This window comes from Rana temporaria, chromosome 4, assembly GCF_905171775.1.
Source record: "Rana temporaria chromosome 4, aRanTem1.1, whole genome shotgun sequence".
Classification (NCBI taxonomy): Eukaryota; Metazoa; Chordata; class Amphibia; order Anura; family Ranidae; genus Rana; species Rana temporaria.
This window is the reverse complement of record NC_053492.1, coordinates 438,366,954-438,392,960: the sequence shown is the minus strand read 5'-3', so window position 1 is coordinate 438,392,960 and position 26,007 is coordinate 438,366,954. Positions and strand designations below refer to the sequence as shown.

At 43.7% G+C, this 26,007-nt stretch overlaps 1 protein-coding gene across 3 annotated transcripts in view; it reads left to right on the top strand.

The window, feature by feature from the left end:
* The window catches only part of RCOR3 (REST corepressor 3), a 70,370-nt gene that overhangs the window by 2,919 nt on the left and 41,444 nt on the right, over window positions 1-26,007 (top strand). Inside the window, exons 3-7 of one of the 3 annotated variants that reach the window (XM_040351492.1) lie at window positions 17,213-17,290; window positions 19,206-19,258; window positions 20,478-20,639; window positions 20,792-20,916; window positions 25,088-25,166. In XM_040351492.1, the coding sequence (XP_040207426.1) occupies window positions 17,213-17,290; window positions 19,206-19,258; window positions 20,478-20,639; window positions 20,792-20,916; window positions 25,088-25,166 (497 nt within the window). The other 2 variants (XM_040351494.1, XM_040351493.1) reach the window with 2 other exon arrangements.

Below are 26,007 nucleotides of genomic sequence, written 5' to 3'. Positions count from 1 at the left end.
CATTCTTCCCACTGACCACCAATGTAAGGGACATTCTTCCCACTGACCACCAATGTAAGGAGCATTCTTCCCCCTGACCACCAATGTAAGGAACATTCTTCTCACTGATCACCAATGTAAGGAACATTCTTCCCACTGACCACCAATGTAAGGGACATTCTTCCCACTGACCACCAATGTAAGGAGCATTCTTCCCCCTGACCACGAATGTAAGGAACATTCTTCTCACTGATCACCAATGTAAGGAACATTCTTCCCACTGACCACCAATGTAAGGAACATTCTTCCCACTGACCACGAATGTAAGGGACATTCTTCCCACTGATCACCAATGTAAGGAACATTCTTCCCACTGACCACCAATGTAAGGGACATTCTTCTCACTGATCACCAATGTAAGGGACATTCTTCCCACTGACCACCAATGTAAGGAGCATTCTTCCCACTGACCGCCAATGTAAGGGACATTCTTCTCACTGACCACCAATGTAAGGAACATTCTTCTCACTGATCACCAATGTAAGGAACATTCTTCTCACTGATCACCAATGTAAGGGACATTCTTCCCACTGACCACCAATGTAAGGAGCATTCTTCCCACTGACCGCCAATGTAAGGAGCATTCTTCCCACTGACCGCCAATGTAAGGGACATTCTTCCCACTGATCACCAATGTAAGGAACATTCTTCCCACTGATCACCAATGTAAGGAACATTCTTCCCACTGACCACCAATGTAAGGAGCATTCTTCCCACTGACCACGAATGTAAGGGACATTCTTCCCACTGACCACCAATGTAAGGGACATTCTTCCCACTGATCACCAATGTAAGGAACATTCTTCCCACTGACCACCAATGTAAGGGACATTCTTCTCACTGACCACCAATGTAAGGAACATTCTTCTCACTGATCACCAATGTAAGGAGCATTCTTCCCACTGACCACCAATGTAAGGAGCATTCTTCCCACTGACCGCCAATGTAAGGAGCATTCTTCCCACTGACCGCCAATGTAAGGGACATTCTTCCCACTGATCACCAATGTAAGGAACATTCTTCCCACTGACCACCAATGTAAGGGACATTCTTCCCACTGACCACCAATGTAAGGGACATTCTTCCCACTGACCACCAATGTAAGGGGCATTCTTCCCACTGACCACCAATGTAAGGGACATTCTTCTCACTGACCACCAATGTAAGGATCATTCTTCTCACTGACCACCAATGTAAGGAACATTCTTCCCCCTGACCACCAATGTAAGGATCATTCTTCTCACTGACCACCAATGTAAGGATCATTCTTCTCACTGACCACCAATGTAAGGGACATTCTTCCCACTGACCATGAATGTAAGGAGCATTCTTCAAAAAAGTATCGGTATTCGGTATCGGCGAGTACATGAAAAAAAGTATCGGTACTTGTACTCGGTCTTTAAAAAGTGTTATCGGGACAACCCTAGTTATGGGACACGGTCCGTGATGGGACTGTCCAGTCACATTCATACGTGAACATGTGCGCTCGTCTGGTGCGTTTTTATTCCATGGCGGTTCTGTCAGGCGATTGAGCATTGGTTTTATCATAAGCCTGTCATCACCTGAGAGAACCGCCATGGAATAAAAACGCACTAGGCGATCGCACCTGAAGGTGAATGGACAGTCCCAGCATGGACCGTGTCCCATAACAGTAACCAGTCACCACTGACTGATTTTGTATTAGCTGACAGCAAACGGTTACAACCAATGTGACAGTTGCATTGCCAGTGTCCTGTCAGAAAGCTGCTACCTATCAGAATATGTAACGGAATGGCACGGCCATCTTGGTACACCCCGCACTCGTCTGCAGTAAGCCTACAGTCAGAAGGCGGCAAGCGGACATCTTTTTACACCCACCGAAGTCTCGCATTTCACACTTAGTTTTACACGTAAACTGAGATTATATAGTGAAATACGGTATTTAGAAACCCTTGTGACTGTTTTGATGTTAAATATTAAAAGCAGCGGCGAGGCCTGCTGATCTCACAGGTTTGCTAATCTGACAGAACACTGCTGCTTTTATAATTCAACATCAATATAAGATCAGTTTACTGGTAAAAATAAGTGTTAAATGCAAGACTTCGGTGGGTGTAAAAAGATGTCCGCTTGGCTACCTTGCTAACACCCTACCTGATGATCACACCTGGCACCCCACTGCCACCTTGCTAACCCCCTACCATCCCCACCCTGTAACCCACTGCCAGCTTCCAAACACCTGCATTGACAAAGCTGCTTATTCCAATGTTAAAGCGGATGTGGCAGTAAAAAAAAATATTAAAAGCCAGCAGCTACAAATACTGCAGCTGCTGACTTTTAATATTAGGACACTTACCTGTCCTGGAGTCCAGCGCCGATCGCAGCAGAGGACGAGCGTTCGCTCGTCTCTCTGCTGCTCCCCCCGCCATCCTCAGTGAGGGAACCAGGAAGTGAAGCGCTCCGGCTTCACTACCCGGTTCCCTACGGCGCGAGTCGCGCTGCGCCCGCCGATTGGCTCACACGCTGTGTGCTGGGAGCCGAGTGTTCCCAGCACACAACGGGGGACAGACGGGAAGTCTGGAAAAACCCGTCTTTTGCCCAAGACGTGTGGCCGGAAGTGGGTGCAAATACCTGTCTTTAGACCGGTATCTGCACCCCCCTCCCCCCTGAAAGGTGTCAAATGTGACACCGGAGGGGGGGCGGGTTCCGATCAGCGTGAGTTCCACTTTCCACTTTAGGGTGGAGCTCCGCTTTAAGAGTACAAGGATCTTTTCCCCACAAATGTGTTGTGGTGGGTAATGTGGTCTGTAGATGGGGCTTATAGAAATATGGAACATTACGTTAACAAAAAATCTGCCACCCCATGTGAATGATTAACCACTTCAATACTGGACACTTTTACCCCCAATTTTCCGCTTTCAACGCTGTTACACTTTGAATGACAATTGTGCGGTCATTCAACACTGTACCCAAATTATAATTTAGTTTTTCCACAAATAGAGCTTTCTTTTGGTGGTATTTGATCACCTCTGGGTTTTTTTTGCTAAACAAATCAAAAAAATATTTTTTTGTTTCTGTTATAAAATGTTATAAATAAGTATGTTGGTACCTGGATTTGACAACTTCCCGCTCTCACTTTGGAGTAATCTCGCTACGGCAAAATCACCTGGAAGTTTGTCCCCCCTCCTCCTTCCCCCACCGCGGGGCCATTCACAAAGTGCAGCGTGCTTTGCGCATGTGCAGTAGGGATCCAGCTGTGAAGCTGCAAGGCTTCACTGCCAGTTTCCCTTATAAGCAATGGCTGGGGCAGCACCCAAGACCAAAAAATTGGTGAAGACACAGCGGTATCCTTGGACAGGTAAGTGTCCTAAAATAAAAGTCAGCAGCCACAGGATTTGTAGCTGCTGACTTTTATTTTTTTCTGAAGGAGCCTGGAGCTCTTTAATACAGTGTTTTTTTTGTTTTTTTTTAATTTATTAGGGAAAATAAATATATTTTGAAAAGCAAGTACGTTCTTGAATTTGTCTTCATAGCTACTTCCTGTAGAGCTGTACAGAGCATCACACAGATTGGAAAAGGGTGGGCCAACACATAGTAGCCAGTCAGGTTCTGCTACTGTGCAGGTGCTGACCGGGGGAGTGAGCAGAGAAATGACCTAATCAGTATACTGCTGCTCATCGTGGTCATGGTAAGGGTGTGTTGTCACCAGTGTTCTTGCTAAGCTACGTTCCTGCTGAAATAATAAATGTATTTATTTAAAATAACAAACCTGTCCTACTTACCTGCTCTGTGTAATGGTTTTGCACAGAGCAGCCTGGCTAGCACTCCTTGCTCCTCCTCCCTGCTAAGTGCCCCGATATCAAGCCGCTTGTGCAGGCTCGTTCCCAAAACACACTCTGGGCCATATTCTCTAAGATTCTAGGCGGGCGGCGCGTAAGCCATTTACACTCCGCCGCCCCAACCTACAGGAGCAAGTGCTGTATTCCCCAAACACTTGCTCCGTAGTTTGGGGCGGCGGAGTGTAAATGGCCCGGCGTATCCACGCGTATATACTAGGGGGCGGCTTGTATTTAAATTAAGCGCGCCCCCGATTCTAACGAACTGCGCATGCGCCGGGCTTAAAATAGCCCAGTGCGCATGCTCCAGTTCTCGGCGTAAAACGTCAATGCAGATATAAATGTATTGATGAATAAAAATGTGTTCATATATGTAACACATATTAGTATATAATAACATGGCAGTTCATAATGTTGACTTGTGACACAACAAACTATCCATATTCACATAGTGTGTGTGTGTGTGTGCATATATATATATATATATATATATATATATACAAAAAAAACATGATTATGATAGCATAATTGTAGAAAAATTGTTGATTAAGGAGCTGTCCATTTTGGCCGACTCTGCTTGCTAAGCAGGGATCTCTCCGTTGATCCCCACTGAGCCAGCGGAGGACAGGTCCGTCTGCTCACTGTACAGGGATGGACCTGTCTGAGCCCCGCTCACCTCTATGGGGGGATAGGATGGAAATGGACCGCTTGTCCGTTTTTCATCTGATCCTCCAGATGGATGGAAAATGGGGTTTCCATCCATCCACAGTTAGCGGATCGGATGTCAGCGGACATGTCACTGCTGACATCTGTCGCTCTATAGAGGTAGATGGAGCGTCCATTCAGGTCCGCCTGAAAAAATGTGTGAAAGGGACCTAAGAACTTAAAATTTAAAGACACGATTGTAGCATCTAAAGAGCTTGAAGCATTTCGTACATTCTTTCCACTCATCAGGTTAGGGGAACTGCAACATACCCCCACTAGTAATTTCTCGCTTACTTTTACCCTTTGGAGTTCTACCCATACGGCCTTCATTCCCTGCCGGTGTCATTAGTACAGTGAAAGTGCATATTTTTAGCACTAATCACTGTATTGGTGTCACTGGTTCCCACAAAGTGTCAGTGTCCGATTTTTCCAAAGCAATATCACAGTCCTGCCATAAGTCGCTAATCGCCGCCATTACTAGCATAAAAAAAATCAATATACGCTCACTGTGATTTTTTTTTTACCAAAAATATGTAGCAGAATAAATATTGGCGTACATTTCTGATTTTTTTTTTACATTTTTTTATTAAATATGTTTTATAGCAGAAAGTAAAAAATAGTGGTGTTTTTTATTTTTTTTTCAAAATTGTCAGTATTTTTTTGTTTATAGCACAAAAAAAATTTAACGCAGAGGTTCCTCGAATGCCACCAAAAGAAAGCTCTATTTGTGTGAAAAAAATTATATAAATTTTATTTGGGTATAGCGATGTATGAAGGGGGTAAACCTTCTGGAGGTCAAGTGGTTAAAATTGGCTTCTGCATAACTAACCCAGCGCAAATGAGTAGAAGAGTAATTTTGAAATATTTGAAGCTGGAGATAATCAGAAAAAAAATAATATTCAAAAGAAGGTCAGTAGTGACAGCCTACTTCTTCCCTCTGAGACTGATGGATATATAGATAAAGGAGATAAATAATGTGGTTTTTTTTTTTGTTTTTTTTTTAAAGCGGAGTTCCACCCTCAAGTGGAAGCTCCGCTTATCTGCTTCCTCTTCCCCTCTGGTGCCACTTTTGCCACCTTTCGGGGTGGGGGGGGGGAGCGGGTACCTGTTACATGTTTTTGACAGGTACCCATCCCTAATTCCGAGAAATCTCACCACAGCGAGATCACACACATATACAGTATCTCATAAAAGTGAGTACACCCCTCACATATTTGTAAATATTTTATTATCTCTTTTCATGTGACAACACTGAAGAAATGACACTTTGCTACAATGTAAAGTAGTGAGTGTGCAGCTTGTATAACAGTGTAAATTTGCTGTCCCCTCAAAATGCCTCAACACATAGCCATTCATGTTTAAACCGCTGGCAACAAAAGTGAGTACACCCCTAAGTGAAAATGTACAAATTGGGCCCAATTAGCCATTTTCCCCTTCCCGGTGTCATGTGACCTGTTAGTAAATTTGTTAAATTTGGTGTTATCGCTCTCACTCTCTCATACTGGTCATGAGAAGTTCAACATGGCACCTCATGGCAAAGAACTGTCTGAGGATCTGAAAAAAAGAATTGTTGCTCTACATAAGGATGGCCTAGGCTATAAGAAGATTGCCAAGACCCTGAAACTGAGCTGCAACACAGTGGCCAAGACCATAGAGCGGGTTTACATTGGTTTAACAGGACAGGTTCCACTCAGAACAGGCCTCGCCATGGTCGACCAAAGAAGTTGAGTGCACGTGCTCAGAGTCATATACAGATGTCTTTGTGAAATAGACGTATGAGTGCTGCCTGCATTGCTGCAGAGGTTGAAGGGGTGGGGGCGGTCAGCCTGTCAGTGCTCAGACCATACGCCGCACACTGCATCAAATTGGTCTGCATGGCTGTCGTCCCAGAAGGAAGCCTCTTCTAAAGATGATGCACAAGAAAACCCACAAACAGTTTGCTGAAGACAAGCAGTCTAAGGACATGGATTACTGGAACCATGTCCTGTGATCAGATAAGACCAAGATAAACTTATTTGGTTCAGATGGTGTCAGGCGTGTGTGGTGTCAACCAGGTGAGGATTACAAAGACAAGTGTGTCTTGCCTACAGTCAAGCATGGTGGTGGGAGTGTCATGGTCTGGGGCTGCATGAGTGCTGCCGGCACTGGGGAGCTACAGTTCATTGAGGGAACCATGAATGCCAACATGTACTGTGACATACTGAAGCAGAGCATGATCCCCTCCCTTCGGAGACTGGGCTGCAGGGCAGTATTCCAACATGGCATGAGCTGCCTTGTTAAAGAAGCTGAGGCTAAAGGTGATGGACTAGTAAAGCATGTCTCCAGACCTAAACTATATTGAGCTTCTGTGGGGCGTCCTCAAATGAAAGGCGGAGGAGCGCAAGGTCTCTAACATCCACCAGCTCTGTGATGTCATCATGGAGGAGTGGAAGAGGACTCCAGTGACAACCTGTGAAGCTCTGGTGAACTCCATGCCAAGCAGTGCTGGAAAATAATGGTGACCACACAAAATATTAACACTTTGGGGTTGATTTACTAAAGGGAAATCCACTCTGCACTGCAAGTGCACTTGTAAGTGCAGTCTCTGTAGATTTGAGGGGAAGCTCTGCTGGTTTTATCATCCAATCATGTGCAAGCAAAAATGCTGTTTTTTCTATTTTCCTTGCATGTCCCCCTCAGATCTACAGCGACTGCACTTGTAGTGCAAAGTGGATTTGCCTTTCGTAAATAACCCCCTTTGGGTCCAGTTTGGACATTTTCACTTAGGGGTGTACTCACTTTTGTTGCCAGCGGTTTAGACATTAATGGCTGTGTGTTGAGGTATTTTGAGGGGACATTAAATGTACACTGTTATACAAGCTGTACACTCACTACTTTACATTGTAGCAAAGTGTCATTTCTTCAGTGTTGTCACATGAAAAGAGATAATAAAATATTTACAAAAATGTGAGGGGTGTACTCACTTTTGTGAGGTACTGTGTGTGTGTGTGTGTGTATATATATATATATATATATATATATATATATAGGGCTCAAAATGTAAAGTCCTGAGCTACTAGCCAGGCCTCAAGGGTTACTAGCCACCAGTTTCCCCGCACAACTCCTACCCTGCCCACCCCTAATTCCGCCCCCAAACATGCCTTCATAAATGATCTTATGAAATTACACTTAAATGTTTTATGCAAAATTAAGTTATAAAGATAAAAATTAACAACAAATGTATCTGTGTCCTCCAATGCAGCCTGCACCCACCAATGCAGCCTGTGTCCCCAATGCAGCCTACCTGTGCTGGGGAAGAGAGAGGAGAGCCACCGCCCAGATGATCAGAGTGTCGGGAACATAACAGGTTTAATTTCAATAGCTGTGTGGTGCCCGCTACACGCTGTCAAATACAGCTCCTCCACCTTGTCCGGGGAACTTTGATATACAGATCACCCGTCCCAGGCTTCCATACAACCCGCCTGCCAGTGGTGCCCATCTCCCCGCTCCCAGACAGCCCCTTCTCACCAGCCCTCAAAATACACTCGCAAAATGCGAGCAGGCGAGTGGAATTTATAAGGAATATATATATATATATATACACTGTATTTGCCAGTGTATAAGGCGACCGGGCGTATAAGACGACCCCCTAATTTTACAGTTTTTTATGATTTATTCCCCGTACTCACCGTATAAGACGTCCCCCCTTCCGAGGCTTCCCCCCTTATATTTCTTCCTTATGGAGCCATATTCTTCATTCTTGCTGGAGCTGGAGCCAATCACGGCGAGCGATGTATTCTATTAATGAATACAAAGCCTGCTTGGATTGGCAGAGGCTGTAACATCATCAGCCCACGCCTCTCTGACTCTCAAAGCCAATCCGAGCAGGCTACTGTATGTATGGTAGATGGTTGTTACTCCAATCTGAGCAGGCTCTGTATTTATTTGAATACATCGCTCACTGGGATTGGCTAAGCGGTAAATACTGTATGTAGCCAAAGCTACATGCAGTACTACAGCACATCCAGCAGGCATCCGAGCAGCTGACCCGGTGTATAAGACGACCCCTGCTTTTTTGGACATTTTTTTTATGTGTAAAAGGTAGTCTTATACGCCAGCAAATACAATATATATATATATATATATATATATATATATATATATATATATATATATATATATATATATATATATATATATATGCGCTGCCAAAGAACTTGGAAGCGCAGTCGCTGTAGATTTGAGGGGGAGATCTGAAATGAGGGGAAGCTCTACTGATTTTATTATCCAATCATGTACAAACAAAAAATGCTGTTTTTTATTTTGCTTGCATGTCCCCCTCAGATCTACAGCGACTGCACTTCAAAGTGCACTTTCAGTGCAAAGTGGATTTGTCTTTAGTAAATAAACCCCACAGTGCCTTGAAAAAGTATTCATACCTACTGAAATTTTCCACATTTTGTCATGGTACAACCAAAAACGTAAATGTTTTTTATTGGGATTTTATGTGATGGACATACATAAAGTGGCACATAATTGTGAAGTGGAAGGAAAATGATAAATGTTTTTCAACATTTTTTAACAATAAATATCTGAAAAATGTGTCATGTATTTGTATTCAGCCCCCTTTACTCTGATACCCCTAACTAAAATCTAGTGGAACCAATTGCCTTCAGAAGTCACCAAATTAGTAAATTGAGTCCACCTGTGTGTAATTTAATCTCAGTATAAATACAGCTGTTCTGTGAAGCCCCAGGAGAAAGGAGAAAAATGGCTGCGCCAACCACACGGTTCCCTAAAAAATTTAAGACGGATTGGTAGTCAAAAGGGGGATCAGACTATTGGGAGATAAACTTGACCCGCAGCTGGGAGGTCCGCACCGGTAATATGAGAGGCCCAGGTCTGTTGGAATCATATAAGCAAGCATGAATACAAGCTACAGACAATATTCAGATTACAGAATGAGTTGCATGTGAACACAAAGTGAACGCATGCCGATTAAGTAATAAACCATAATGAATGAACAATAGACTCCAGACATACCTCACTTGGGGGTGAGCGGTGGACACAAGGCTGAACTCAAAAGTGGGTCCAAGGTGGAAGGATGCAAAATCGATAAATGGTGATATCCTGACCAAGACTAATCTATATAATAAAATACTTTACTGGCCAAAATCAAAATTCAAGGGCCAGATCCACATAGCGAGTACGCCGGCGTATCTACTGATACGCCCGCTTACTTTCAAATTACCCGCGTCGTATCTTTAGTTTGAATCCTCAAACCAAGATACGATGGCTTCTGGGTTCGATCCGACAAACATACGGCTTCGTACGCCTTCGGATCGTAGGTGCAATACTTCGGCGCCCGCTGGGTGGAGTTCGCGTCGGTTATGCAAATTAGCTTTTCCCGACGATCCACAAACGTACGCGCGGCCGTCGCATTCTGTTACGTCGTCTATAGTCGGCTTTTTCCGGCGTATAGTTAAAGCTGCTATTTTGCGACGTATAGATAGACTTGCCATGTTAAAGTATGGCTGTCATTCCCGCGTCGAAATTTGAGATATTTTTTTTTTTTTGCGTAAGTCGTCCGTGAATAGGGATGGATGTAAGTCACGTCTAAGTTCCAAAAATTACATTGCGACGTCATTTCGCGCAAAGCATGGCGGGAAATTTCTAAACGGAGCATGCGCAGTTCAATTGGCACGGGGACGCGCTTCATTTAAATGAATCACGCCCCCTACCCGCCGATTTGAATTCCGCCGCCAGAAATACACTACGCCGCCGTAACTTATGGCGCAAAATCTTCCTGGATTTGACTTAAAGCCAGGTAAGATACGGCGGCGTAGCGTATCTCTGATACGCTGCGCCTATCCAATTATATGTGGATCTGGCCCTAAGACTTAAAATTTTTTTTACACACATATATAAATATCTCTCTCCTATAGCCCTGCAAGTATACCTAAACTAAGCATAGAGAGATAGAGGTACACATAATGGGTGTTATTTACAAAAGGCAAATCCACTTTGCACTACAAATTGCACTGAAAGTTCACTTGGAAGTGCAGTCGCTGTAAATCTGAGATGAGGGGAAGCTCTGCCGATTTTATCATCCAATCTTGTGCAGGTTAAAATGCTGTTTTTTATTTTCCTTGCATGTCCTCCTCTGATCTACAGCGACTGCACTTCTAAGTGCACTTTGCACTTGTAGTGCAAAGTGGAGTTGCCTTTAGTAAATAACCCCCAATGTGCTTACATTTGACTGGATGTTGGAATGAGACGATAATCACTAAGATGGATGAAAGCGAAGCAGCCAAACAGATTATAGGAATGACCAGCGAGGTGCGGGAATTCCCAAGAAGCTCCCCCTCCGAGCAGATGATAGTCTGTGGTGGGCCCAGCAACAAAGCCGAGTCCACAAGGCGAAATGTCACCGCCCACGATGGGCGGAGACAAAAGGCGAATGGACGGAGCTGCGGGGGCCCACGTCACCCGCCCACCAGCGCACAAGGATGCCAGCGCGAAATTAAGCAGTCCTGTCACCTGGCAACCAAACAAAAGGCCGGCGTGTCTTTTTGTGGTATTTGATCACCTCTGCGTTTTTGTTTTTTTTGCGCTATAAAAGAAGACCGAACATTTTAAAAATATATAGATTTCTTTATCGTACATCACGGGACACAGAGCATAGTAATTTCTATGTGGGTTATAGAGCCTACCTTCAGGTGATGGACACTGGTACACCCAAGACAGGAAGTCCCCTCCTATATAACCCCTCCCATACCGGGAGCACCTCAGTTTTTTCGCCAGTGTCTAAGGTGGTGGTCACGGTGAAGTTGTTTCTCTACAAGAAGCTTTGCTAAAAAAAGCCTTCGGGCCAAGCAAGCTACTTACCGGATCCTTCTAAAGTGCATGCATGGCCAAAGTGGTTGGTACCCGGGCCTCGGTTGAGAAGAAAAAGGTTTTGCCTGTAATGCCTCTCCTAGGAGGGCTGTATCCTGGGTCCCAGTACTTTGGTCAGACCCAATACCAAATGTTTTTGCCAGGGTGCGATACAGGTCCAGGGGAGTGGTAATCCTGCCCATGGACCCCGGTCCCTGAAGGTCTTATGACTTGGCTGCCGTGATGGTCGAAGGTTGGGTTATCTGTTCCTGACAGAGCCCTGCGGCGTGGAAAGGTAAGTGAAGGTCCCTGGCTAACTTGGTTCTGCAGGTTCCGACAGGGAAGTTGGTCGAACTCCGAAAGGTCTCTGCCGATCAACCTTCTGAAGATTTGAGCGGCACGCTTGGCCCTGAAGACATGGACATCCGGGTTACAGGGTTCCCCTGTCAGAATTCAGTCCGACAATGCCACTGCTGTGGCTTACATAAATCACCAGGGCGGCACCAGAAGTCGTGCAGCCCAAAAGGAAGTGGACCAGATCCTGACTTGGGCAGAAGGTCATGTCCCATGCATATCCGCAATCTTCATCCCAGGAGTAGAGAATTGGCAGGCGGACATCCTACGTCGCCACCAGTTATTTCCAGGAGAATGGTCTCTTCACCCCGACATCTTTCTGGCCATATGTCGGAGGTGGGGGACGCCAGACGTGGATCTCTTGGCGTCCAGATTCAACACAAAGGTGGACAATTTTGTGTCCCAGACGAGGAATCCGCTCGCTTGCGGGACGGATGCGCTGGTCTGTCCGTGGGAGCAGTTGTCGCTAATGTATGCGTTTCCCACATTGCAGTTGCTGCTGCGACTCCTTTGCAGGATCAGGTTAGAGGGGAAGCCGTGATACTTGTAGCTCCGGCATGGCCCCAAAGATCCTGGTACACAGAAATTGTAAAGATGTCGGTAGGGGATCTGTGGATCCTGCCGCTTCGTCCAGACTTGCTCTCACAAGGTCCGATATTCCACCCTTCCTTACGAACCCTAAGTTTAACGGTCTGGCTATTGAATCCCACATCCAGAGGAAGAAGGGACTCTCTACTTCTGTGGTGTATACCTTGATTAATGCAAGAAAGCCAGCATCCAGACTTATTTATTACAGGGTATGGAAGGCATATGTGGCCTGGTGTGAGGCCAGGAGGTGGCATCCTCGTAGATATGTCATAGGCAGAGTTATTGACTTTCTACAGTGAAGCGTAGACATGAAATTAGCCTTGAGTACCATCAAGGGGCAGGTCTCGGCCTTATTAATTTTCTTTCAGAGGCCACTAGATACACATTCGCTAGTTAAGTCCTTTTTGCAGGGGGTGACTCAGATCAATCCACCAACCCTTGTGCCCATGGGACTTAAACCTGGTTCTTTCGGCGCTGCAAAGACAGCCCTTTGAATCTTTGTCCCACATTTCCTTAGTCCTTCTGACAAGGAAGTTGGTATACTTGGTAGCCATTTCCTCTGCCAGGAGGTTATCGGAGTTGGCGGCTCTTTCTTGTTTTTCTTGTGAAAAGCCATATCTGATTCTTCATAAAGATAGAGTGGTTTTACGACCTCATCCGGCCTTTCTTCCCAAGGTCGTGTCAAGTTTTCATTTGAACCAGGATGTGGTTCTCCCTTCCTTTTTTCCGGAACCTAGTTCTGCTGAGGAAAAATCATTACATTCCTTGGATGTAGTGAGTGCAGTTAAGGTCTATCTTAAGGCTATTGCTCAGATTCGGAAATTGGACATTCTGTTTGTTCTGCCGGAAGGCCCCAGAAAGAGTCAGGCAGCGTCAAAATGTACTATTTCTAAGTGGATTCGGCAAGTTATTACCCAAACCTATGGTTTGAAAGGGAAAGTTCCTCCATTTAAAGTTAAGGCGCACTCTACTAGAACAGTTAGTGCTTCTTGGGCAGTGCATCACCAGGCCTTCATGGCTCAAAATTGCAAGGCTGCGACTTGGTCGTCAGTCCACACATTCACTAAATTCTATCAATTAGATGTAAGAAGGCAAGAGGATATCGCCTTTGGGCATAGTGTACTGCAGTATAGGTCCTCACGGCACCCGGCTTGTTTATGGTGTCATTTCGCATTGCTTTAGGACATCCCACATAGCAATTACTATGCCGCTCTGTGTCCCGTGATGTACAATAAAGAAAATAGGATTTTTATAACGGCTTAGCTGTAAAATCCTTTTCTTGGTGTACATTAGGGGCACAGAGCTCCCGCCCCTTATTTTGGGGACACTTATTGCTTTGCTACAAAACTGAGGTACTCCCGGAATGGGAGGGGTTATATAGATGGGGACTTCCTGTCTTGGGTGTGCCAGTGTCCATCACCTGAAGGTAGGCTCTATAACCCACATAGTAATTACTATGCCGCTCTGTGTCCCGGGATGTATTCCAAGAAAAGGATTTTACAGGTAAGTTGTTATAAAAATCCAATTTTTTTTGCTTCCTGCTATAAAACATAGCCAATAAAAAATGTAAAAAAATTGAATTTCCGCAAAAGGTTAGGCCAATATGTATTCTGGTACATGTTTTTTATTTATTGATTGGTTTAGGCAAACGTTATGGCGTCTACAAGCTATGGGCTATATACTGGATTTTTTTATTTATTTGTAATACTAGTACTGGTGGAGATCAGCGACACTAACTGACACTTTTGACACTTTGTGGGAACCAGTGACACTAATACAATGATCAATGCTAAATATATGCAGTCACTGTACTAATGACTGACTGGAAAGGGTTTAAACATCTAGGGCAATCTAATGGTTAACTGTGTGCCTAGCCAGTGTTTGTGTTTACTATATGTGCTGCTTTTACTAAGGAAAGAGATCGATTTAAGTTCCTGCTTTGCAGGAACACAGAATCCATCCTTTACCACCTGGCAGAACAGAACTCTGCCTTGTTTACATAGGCAGAGTTCCATTCTGCATCTCTGCCCAACAATTGACAGGTGTTGGCGGACATTGAGTGCCCGGCACCCGCAGATCGGCTTCTGCTTTGAATAAACCTGCAGGCGGAAGTGCAGAATCACGTATATATGCGTGATCTGGTGCACACATGCTGTCCTGTAGCAGTAAGACTGCTATAGGGCGGTCAGCCAGTGGTTAATAATTTTTACATTTACATTGCACAGTGAATTTCACTGTTATAAGCAACCATTTTTACTGAATGAAAATGAATATATTTTATTTAGTGTGTACTGTGATTAGCTGTGATTGGCCCTGTCTGTACCTTGTGATCACAGTGAGCATCATAATTTGTATTTAATGAATGGCCCCTTTCGAAAGATTTCTCCTCTTTTAGTGTTCTGATGTCAATGCAAAATGTGGGATTTTCTTTGACTTTCACTTTTGATTTTGAGTGAATCTCTCTAACGGGCACAGACAGCAGTAAAAAATGTCAGGTGTTTTAATCCTTGTCCATTCTATCCAAAACTAAAAAAGTTTTGCCCTTTAATTATACTTCAATCACTAGTTAATTTACCTCTCAGCTGATGGTGGCCATATAGATCTGGCACCAGCGGCACTTGCCAGAACCAGCGGCATATGGTCAGTGGAGCTTCTCCTACTGGTGGTAAGTTACTACTGACAAAATTAACCATGTCTGCTGTCTGAAATGTGGGGGTATTCTTTCCCCTAACCACCAGTGATAGAAGCATTCTCCCCACTGCTTCCCAGTGTATGGGGGCACTACACTAACCAATAGGCATTCTTCACCAACAACCATCAGTGTAACAGGCCATTCGTTTCACTGACCAACCAGCGTAAGGGAACCATCTATCATTTACCACCAATGTGGCCAACATACTGTAGTTACCATGCAAAATAATTTTTAGCAAGGGTCCCCCCAGACCTGAATATTGGGATAAAGGTTGGGAAAGGCTGCTTTATACAGACAGCAACTGAAAGTCACATTTAACGAAAATTATTTCAGGTAAACGTTAGACCAATTACTCCATATGTATAGTCATTGAAAAATAACCATAGTTCAGTTTAAAAGCTTCAAACTACACATGCCATGTTATTACAGAGCCTAAAGCAGTGGGAGTTTTGCATTCCTTTTGCAAAATATAAAGTCTGACCGCATCAGATTACAGCCCAAAAGGCACACTGAAGTATGTTGTTTTTTCCTTTTAGTACCACAAAATATTAAATAAAATAAAAATTCCATTATCTATACCAGGGGTCTTCAAACTTTCTAATGAGGGGGTCAGTTTACTGTCCTTCAGACTTTAAGGGGGCCAGACTGTTGACATTGGGAGTAGAAAAGGTCCCCACATCAGCGGGAGAAATTGTGCCCCAACGTTGATGTAAGTGGGAGGAATTGTGCATTATCATTAGTCCCAATTGTTGATGTCATTGTGAGGAATTGTGCTCCATCATTGTTATCAGTGGTAGGAGTTGTGCCCCGTCGTTGGTGTCATTGGGAGGAATTGTGCCCCATCTTTGGTAAATTATGCCCCAAGGGCCAGATAAAAGCAAGCAAAGGGCCACAGTTTGGAGACCACTGATCTATACCATAGTTTTGTAGATGTTAAACAGTTATGGAGATTTTTTGGATGGGGCACAAGTAGCTGCATATGATGGAGCACAAGTGGCAGTATTTGATGGGGCACAAGTGGCAGCATTTGATGGGGCACAAGTGGCGGCATTTGATGGGGCACAAGTGGCGGCATTTTAAGTGGCACAAGTGGCGGCATTTGATGGGGCACAAGTGGTGGCATTTGATGTGGCACAAGTGGCTGCATATGATGGGCACAAGTGGCTGCATTTGATGGGCACAAATGGCGGCATTTAATGTTGCACAAGTGGCGGCATTTGATGTGGCACACGTGGCAGCATTTGATGGGGAACAAGTAGTTGCATGTGATGGGCACAAGTGGCGGCATTTGATTGGCACAGTAAGTCTGCAATTGATGTTGTCCCCCCTCCCCCCAAAAAAATTTGAGCACCAGCCGCCACGTCAATGTGAATTCACCCCTCCAGCTTCTATGTTAATTTGGAGGTGGGCACCACCTATGTGATCTGAGTTTTGCACTCTAAAATGGTGCACAAGAGTGAGGACTCTTTCACACCAACTGCATTGAGCAGAACAAGGCAATTTGTGTTGTGTCGTCTGCCTTCATTAACCACTAATGCGCTGTATTGGCTTGTGCTGAAAAAAAACGGCGTGTTCTAATTTTTGCAGTGTGTTCTAACATGCTGTAATGCATCACAAAAAAGCAAGCATTGCAATACATTGTACCACATGGGTAACCATGTTTTGTACACTTAAAGACCTTTTCCATAGATATTCCTTGGCAAAGGTAGGTCTCTAAATGTTTTCTTAACCCCCTCCTAATTGCTCAGGCTTGGAACCGATACGCAGAATGTGATAACACATGTGCAACAACATAGCCAAGTTGAACACACATATTCGTGCCAATTTAAACAAGAGCTAATTAACTTCTTGGCATGTCTGTGGAGTGTGGGAGGAAATGAGAGTACCCGGAAGAAACCCATGCAAACTCCATGCAGATAGTGGCCTTGTCAGGATTCAAACTTAGGAACCCAGTGCTGCAAGGTGTATGTGCTAATCACTGTGCCACCCTTCTGATTGTTGTTACATCTTTATTTTTTGGGTGATATTCTCCAGAGCTATATGAATAAATCTCTAACGGTTGTGTTTTTAGTATGTCAGAAGAGTTACTGCTTTTGGTAAAATTACATTTGTACAGATTACTGAGAAAGATGTCGTCACTTATCACTTATGTGTTTTTGTGTTAAAGGCGCTACAAAATATACAGATAAGGACAGCGGAGGAATGTTGGTGTGGTCTCCTTATCATATTATACCAGATCTGAAGTGTAAGTAATTCCCTTTTCTTTTTTTAAATGAGCATCTCATGGCCGCCTTTCTGTCGTTTTAGAGGGCAGTATTGAAAATCATGCATTCCTTAATTAAAGGAATTACCGTATTTATCGCGGTATAACGCGATCCCGCGTATACCGCGCACCCCTAATGTTGCCCCCGAAATTCCTGTAAAAAAAAAGTTATATGATTTTATTACTTACAGTTTTGGTGTCTTCCCAGCGTCCATCGTCCGGTCCGGCGTCCGTCTGCGGCCTCGATGGTGTCCTCCCGGCTTCTCCAGCGCGCGCCTCACGTCGAGTCCCCGGGCTCAGTTCGAACGCCTCCGCCGACATATACCGAGTGCAGTACACTCGGGTACATTCGGCAAGGCTCGGCTTAGCTCGCGCTCACGCTCTGTGACGTTTATGCGTGAGCACGAGCGAAAGCCGAGCCTGGCCGAATGTACCCGAGTGTACTGCACTCGGTATATGTCGGCGCAGGATTTCAAACTGAGCGCGGGAAGCGGCTATCGGCGTATATCGCGCACCCACGATTTTCCCCTTATTTTAAGGGGAAAATAGTGCGCGATATACGCCGATAAATACGGTATACATTTTCCTGGACATTGATCATGTAGTTTCATGGTGTCATTTGTTGCGCTGTACATACAGCCTATAGTAGATTAAGGTCCGGTTCACATCTGGCGTTTTTGGAATCTCGATCCCAAATCACACCACAATAATGGCAATATGCACCACCTTTGTTCAACTGCCTTTCATTTATTTTCAATGGCACCTAAATGTGGTTCAGTTTTGCTGTAAGGCTTTCAGCATTCATCTTCTCATACTCATAGTGCTGTTATGAGTTTGTCTTTTGATATGATACACAAATGTTTTGACGCCCATCCGGAGTGTGTAGCCATCAACCTTTTATTTTTATTTTTGTTCCTGCTGATTTCTGAGGCGAGCCGGGCGGGGGACCTCTGTCTTGGATGGTATACACACATCTTGAGCAGTGTTCAATTTCTTTACTGGAATTTTGCCTCAAGACTTGGAACCCAAAAAAGGCTCCTGCTGCTTTCAGGACGACAAGCCTTACGGGATGCGGTTCGCTGCCATTGCTGCACGATTTATTGTGGCAAAACCACACCGCGTTTCAGTACCATTGAAAATTAATGGCAACCAAACACGCGTGGTGCATATTGCCACGTTATTTGGGATCACGGCAGAATCCCAGATATTCTGCCCGAGATTACAACAGGCCAGATGTGAACAGGGCCTAAATCTTCACATTTCTTTGTCAGCACTTTCTGTCTTTGTCAGCACTTTCTGTTTGTGGTGAGACATGTGACATGTGTCATCATGACACTGCACAGGTTAATGTATGGCTTCTGTCTGTAATGTAAGAAATAACATTTCCTGTGAAGAAACTACATATCCCACAGTCTCTCAGTCTAGTGCCCTTCAGGCCTAGTAATTGGATCTGACACATATACAAGCAGGCCGAGCAATGAAGGGAAAATAAGTGTTTTCATTGCATTAGCACTCCCACGTTTGTGATGCAGCAGAGAAAATTGTGAATCATGAATTGTGACCCAGAACAAGAAGCTGGCTGTCCTGTCCCCTTGATGAGTAGGGCCAAGCTAGGCAAATTAATATATGGATATAGTGGAATCAATCAGCCATGACATACAAACTACAGTCACAACATGAGCACTGATCATTTGTAGGTAAGGAAGACAAAAAAACACAGGGAATAGAAATACACGAATACCTAGTCAACAACAAAAACAATGGAAAGGGTACAATGCCTTTAAGGGAAGGTTGTCAAAGACTGGAAAATGTTGTGCCCTTGAAAGGCGATGCTGTACTGTGCTATCATTTCACATACTGGTAATGGTATCTAAACGTGTACATTTATTTTAAACAGTGGATGAGTATATTGCAATCGCAAAAGAAAAACACGGCTACAACGTGGAACAGGTATGTTTGTAATTGTGTTTGCTATATTGATTTGTAAGTATTTTGTGTTTATTTTTGTGTTTGGTTTGCAGCTTTCTGTGATGTGATGAGCCGCCTTATATTGGTTAAAGTCCAACTCCAAGGAGATGTGAAAGACACAAATTAAAGCAGCTTTGCATTCATTAATAACACCATTAAATGTATTTTTGAAATACAAGCAGCGTAAGTACCTGAATTTGACCTGGAATAAGCCTCTTGAAGTCCCTGTATTACGCTCAAGTGTGAGAGGATGAAGCAGCACAAGTAGCCAATCAGTTCATGTGCTGACAAGAAACATACTGATAGGCGGAGTGACACAGGGATAAACTCATCACTTTGCTGCTTCTCCTTCATTGTTTAGTCACTGGCGGAGGGAGGGGCCATGGTAGCCTCAGAGAAAGTGGGTTGCATTGTGCTTGCCGTCACCCAACCTGGAAGACTGAATATATCTAGTGGCGGAAGGGACAACTCTAAATTTAAGATGAGTATTGCCACAAGAGCTTCCCTTTTTTTTTTTTAGTTCATCTTTTTTAATGAGCTAATATTTTTTTACCTTAATGGCTACGTTTTTTCTTTAAAGTAGAAATTATGCTTCTCCTTTCCTTTGATTCTCTCTGCTTACATTTTCCAGTAAGTCGCTTTATGAATATCTGTTTTTTATGTTTTTCCTAAGCACTGTGTACTTTGACAATTCCAACAGCAGTTCTGAATTCCCCGTAGCAGTGACGTCATCCCACCAGAATCCAAAGCTCCCTTCCTTGTCGAGGTGAAGAGTCCCGTCCACCAGCCGCAGAGAGAAGAAGGGGATAAGGCGGAGCTTTGTGGTCACTTGACCGCTTAGAAAAAAACAAGTATTTATAAGGCGATTGTTTTTTGTTTTTTTTTGGAAAATGTTAGCAGTGAGGATCAGATGAAATGAGGCTTGAGTGTTAATGATGACTTGGGTTAGACCAGCTCAGCTGTAATATGCTGAGGAAGAGAAAATGTGAGAAACCAAGGAATTAAAACCCAATTCTCTGCATTTGTGAAAGGCAGTTAGATTAAAGAGACACCATATAGCTAAGCTGGCTTTTACCAAAAGCATTGTAGGTCAAATTTTGAAATGGTAATCTGTTATGCGGACAAGTTTTGTCTTTTAATGCCTGCATAGTTTGAGGTAGGTGGCCTGAATTATTAAAGGTTCTTTGTATTTTCTGTAAAGGCCCTCGGCATGCTCTTCTGGCACAAGCACAACATTGAGAAATCCCTCGCTGACCTGCCCAACTTTACACCTTTCCCTGATGAATGGACAGTGGAAGACAAAGTTCTCTTTGAACAAGCATTCAGTTTCCATGGGAAGAGTTTCCATAGGATTCAACAAATGGTAAGACTTCGCAGTGTGATCATATGATGACTTCATATACCGAGACATAACATATTATATACATAATGGTAAACCAGTCTAAAAATATTTCAAGTACAGTATGTAGTATCACTTTTTGTTTAATCTCTGTTGAATTAACCCTTTACTTTTAGCTTCCAGATAAAACAATAGCTAGCCTTGTGAAATACTACTATTCATGGAAAAAAACACGATCCCGGACAAGTTTAATGGACAGACAGGCACGGAAGTTGGCCAGTAAAAACAACAATGGAGAAAGGTATTGTCCACTGATCTTGTCAACTTTGATGTGTATAAATGAAGACCTGTGTCATTCCTCATAATCACTCTTTCTGCTGATCTTCCTTTTGTTCATGCTGTAAGCAAAGAAAATAGTTTGGTCCTTGGGCCACTGTTTATATTATATAATAATAATGGTTGGTCTATTGATGCCCCATCACCAAGTCTTATGCACTTTACAACCAAATTGTAATGAGTATTTTGGCAGGGGCTTCCAGCACCATTCTAGTTACTTAGTTACTGTGATCAAAAATTGAGGGTAAATGTGGTCCAAACAGGGGCTATTGGTGGCAACCTCATTTTATTGGTGAATAGTTTATGTGTCTTATTTACAGCGAAGCTGCTTTTTTTTTTGGTTCAAAATTCCCACCGCTTCTGAGCCAGTCCAGTGCTGCGGAAATTTACGTCATCAAGGATGTCCTGTTGACACCCTTGGATATCTATGTCAATAATCCTAGAAGTCAATGGGCATCCTCTTTTTTGGATGACATGCCCTTACACTCTCCTCTGCTTGGAAACTTCCGCCGGTGCTGTTGTTGATATGAAAACCTGTTAACTATAATGTGCACCACTCACTGTCTATACTGCACAGAAGCAAGAACATTAAGTGCATGCTGGGTAGTCAGCTGCACGAAAACCAGGAAGTGTATGGGTGCTGGTGTCCTGCCGAGAAAGGTCCCCCGGCGGATAATGCCCTCTCTGTACTGCGCAGGCGCAGCGCTTGCGCAGTACGGAGCACAACGGAGCCGCTGAAAATTGCAGAAGATGAATGTGACGGTAGTAGAACATATACCCATCAAGCATTCCCTTCTTCCCATAAAAGAAAATCACCCAATATTCCACGAGTAGAACTCCCTGGAATCGCCGAATAATCCACACATGAGCCAAAGCTTAATGCTGGAACAAGACTCACTTTAATGGCAGCATTCTCCTAGTTATATACAGTTTACAAGCTAATCATCAATCAAAGAACAATGAAATCTCCACCCCCTTTCCACACACTGGGCTCCCATACAGATTATAGGTAGACACTCTGGTGCCGACCCTGAAGACACATTTCTTTAGCTAATGACATCAGTGAAGTTAATTACTACAATGAAGCAATCAGAATAATTAACATGAGCCAATTATCTAATCATTTAGCCTGACGATACAATACACATCTCTTAAGGGTAAACACAGGTCTTCTTCACACACACAATAGATCAATTACCCTTTAGAATAGAGAGCTGGCTGGTGATGGGACATTAGCCTTTCAACAGTCTGTTATGCAGAGGAATGAGTCACTCGAGTCCACATAAAATCACCTTCTACACATAACACACAGACATTAAAATAGCAGGGAGAGAATTAAACTGAAGCATATAGGCAATTGCATAAAAGTCCTTCACAATGAAGATACGCCGTCGTATCTCTTTTCTGAATCCAGGCCAATGACTTCACTCTTGACTTTGCAACCTACAGATACACTAGGTCAGAGACTGAGAGCATATTGATACCATAGAAAATGAGTATTCCTAGTAGGTTGCAAGATCATTAGAGATTTCCTGTGATTTGATTGTGTTCAGATATACATTCCAAATACTATACAATGACTGCATGTTCCTGAAAAGTGTATTCAGGCAAACAGTTAAGAGAACCTGTCAAAGGACTTGTAAAGTACACCAGATGTTTGCCCAGCTCTTCTGAATCCTTTTTCTCCTGGCAGTAGAAAAGCAGTGTAAAAACACGTTTACGAGAGTCAATCGTTTGGACGTTCATTCATTCCATTGGCCAGAATAATCATTTATTCTGGCCATTGAAATACATGAATTCTCAAGCTCTACATATACCTTGCATTTAGAGTGTTGGGCGTACTTTCTGCTGAAACACTCCTCTTCTGAACCATAAGTGATGTGTTTCTTTGTTTCTGACTGTAATCGCCCCTGCCTCTAATTGCCTGCAAACGCCTATGCTAACATGGAGGGGTGTTTAGAAGCTAAAAAATAAAATGTGAAATGTCCTTGAGCCCAGGTTCACACTGGGTGCGATTTCATTCGATTTGAGATGCGATTTCACATGTGAAATCGCATCTCAAATGCCTCCAATTGTCGGCAATGGCGCCGTCCTAATCGGTGCGACGCCGCATCTGCGGCGCTGCACCGATTTCAAAAAGTAGTTCTTGTACTACTTTTTGCGATTTACATAGACATCTGTGCAGAAACCTGCACAGATGTCTCTTAAATCGCGGCCGAAATCGGGACTGCCGGCGGGAGTGAAATCGTGCGAGTTCAGCTGAACTCGCACGGCTTCACTCCCGCAGCCCAGTGTGAACCAGGGCTGAAGGCTAGGTTCATACTCCTGCGAATCAAAATTGCGCGATCTTACCACAATTACCGCGATTTTGCCACGAACTTACTGCGTGATTTTAGGGAATGCCAGTCTATAGAGCTGAATTTGCATCGCACATGGATCACACTCACACAGGATCCTTTTTTCCCGCAGCTTAGATTTGCACCGCACTGATGTGAACTGCACTAAAGGAAAACAATGTTATTTTAATGACTTGCGAATTTGAGAAATCGCAACGGCTCAAATTCTCAATAGAATTCGCAGCAGTGTGAACAGGGCCTAAAGCCCGATTCACACCTATGCAGGTTGCAGTTTGCATATTCCAGGTGCATTTTGCATTTTTTAATACATGCTTTTCATCCATTGAAGTCTATGGAACCAAAAACCAGGAGAATAGTCCCTGACCCTTTCCATAATATGCACAGATGTGAACTACATTCAAAGGAAATCTTGTTAAATGGACTGTAGTGTGTTTCTGCAAAACTTAAAACACGCAAAAAAAAAAGCATAGGTGTGAACCAGGTCTAGTCTGCATGGGGCCTTATGCCACGTACACACGCTCATTTTTCGGCATTAAAAAAAGTTGTTTTAGGCCGGAATCACACTAGTGCGTTGCTTTTTTGAGCTGCGTTGTCGTTGCAGATTTCTCTAGAGGGTGTTCTGCAGATCAACTGCGGTTTAGCTGCAGATCAGGTGCGAATTTGGAGACCTGGGAGAACTTCCGGGTGAGAGGAGAGTGGGGGAGAATTGTATTGAGCTGAATGAGAGAAACTCCTGCAAAGAACTGAACACATGTGCGAATTAGATGCGTACCCATAGAAGATAATGGGACTGAATTCGCACCTGAGCCGCACCGCAAGACATAAAAACCGCATGCGGTTTGGAGGCAATACGCAGTGCGAATGCATCGCACATATGTGAACCAGCCTCATTGAAAACAATGTATTTTGAAATGTCCTGCGAATTAGATACGGTTTAAACCGCACTCAATTCGCATAGATGTGAACCTAGCCTTAAAAATGTTTTATTTAAAATGATCGTGTGTGGGCTTCACATCCTTTTTCGACTTCTGAAAAACGAAAAAAAAAATTTCGAGCATGCTGCATTTTTTAACGACGTTTTAAACAATGTCATTTTTCGGGTTGTAAAAAATGATCGTGTGTGGGCTAAAACGACGTTAAAAACCTGTGCATGCTCAGAAGCAAGTTATGAGATGGGAGCGCTCGTTCTGGTAAAACTACCATTCATAATGGAGTAAGCACATTCATCACGCTGTAACAGACAAAAAAGCGCGAATCGTCTTTTACTAACACGGAATCAGCTAAAGCAGCCCCAAGGGTGGCGTCATCCGCATGGAACTTCCCCTTTATAGTGCCGTCGTACGTGTTGTACGTCACCACGCTTTGCTAGAGAATTTTTAAAAAACGATGGTGTGTGGGCAACGTCGTTTTAATGATGAAGTTGGAAAAACTTTGTTTTTTCTACATGCCGAAAAACGCCTTTTTTTTTTCATGCCGAAAAATTATCGTGTGTACATTAGAGTGTGAATCAACATTATTATTATTATACAGCATTTATATAGTGCCAACTGTTTATGTAGTGCTCTGGAAAAAGGGAAAGATCTAATGCTGAACCAATAATATGTGCTTTCACCTGACTAGCTGTGCAGTGTGGTGGAGGTTAGTGGATGATAAGATTAGCTGAACAGCTTTTTTGCCTGAAGTTCTGATTTTAACCATCATTTTGTCAGGTTGTATCATGGTTGTGTGAATCATGCGTAGAAAAAAAATGGACCAAACTAAAACTTTGTTTATACTCAGTGATGAAGATGTGGAGCCTGCAAGTCCTAAGGATGCAAATGATAGCGATTATGATCCAAAAAAAGAAGCCAAGAAAGAGGTAAGTAAAGTTATTATAACAACCCCCCCCCCCCCCCCCCAAAAAAAAATCAAGAAACTGGTGAGTAAATTGGACTACTTCCCAAGTTTTAATAACCAGGTTGCTTAATCGAAAACCTTGTCAAAAGGTCTGAAGAGCTTATTGTTTAGCCAGCTATTATTACATTGTCCCAAGAAATATTGATGACTTACCTCATTATACTGCATAAATATATACTGTATATCAGCCCTCAAAATTTCCACTCGAATGCTCGCATTTCTCTAGCGCTGTAGAATAGTAGATTGTCCTATGAGGCTAAGTGTCACAAATGGTCTGTGAGATAATATTTTGAAAAATCTGGTTCCCCTAGTCCTCCATGCTCCTTCAAGGAGCACATCTGGGTTTTAGAGACTCGATGCCGTGGACAATCTCATCAGTCTCAAAGTGTCACAAGTCTTCTTGTGCCTCTTGTAAAGTCTTATTTTATTTTTAAATAACAAACATGTTATACTAACCTGCCCTGTACAGTTGCATTTGCACAAATCCTCCTCTTCTCGGATCCCTCCTCTGTGCTCCTGGCCCCTCCTTCCTGTTGAGTGTCCCCACAGCAAGAAGCTTGCTATGGGGGGATCTGAGCCGAGTCTTGGTTCTCTGTGTCCATTCATACACAGAGCCCCAACCTGGCCACACCCCTCTCTCTCCTGATTGACTAACAGACCTTGATTGACAGCAGTGGGAGCAAGTGGCACTGCTGCTGTGTCTCAGCCAATCAGGAGGAGAGTTTGGACAGCCAAGACACTTGTGGACAGAGATGGGGCTCAGGTAAGTATTCCAAAAAAAATGGCCTGGTCATGAAAGGGGT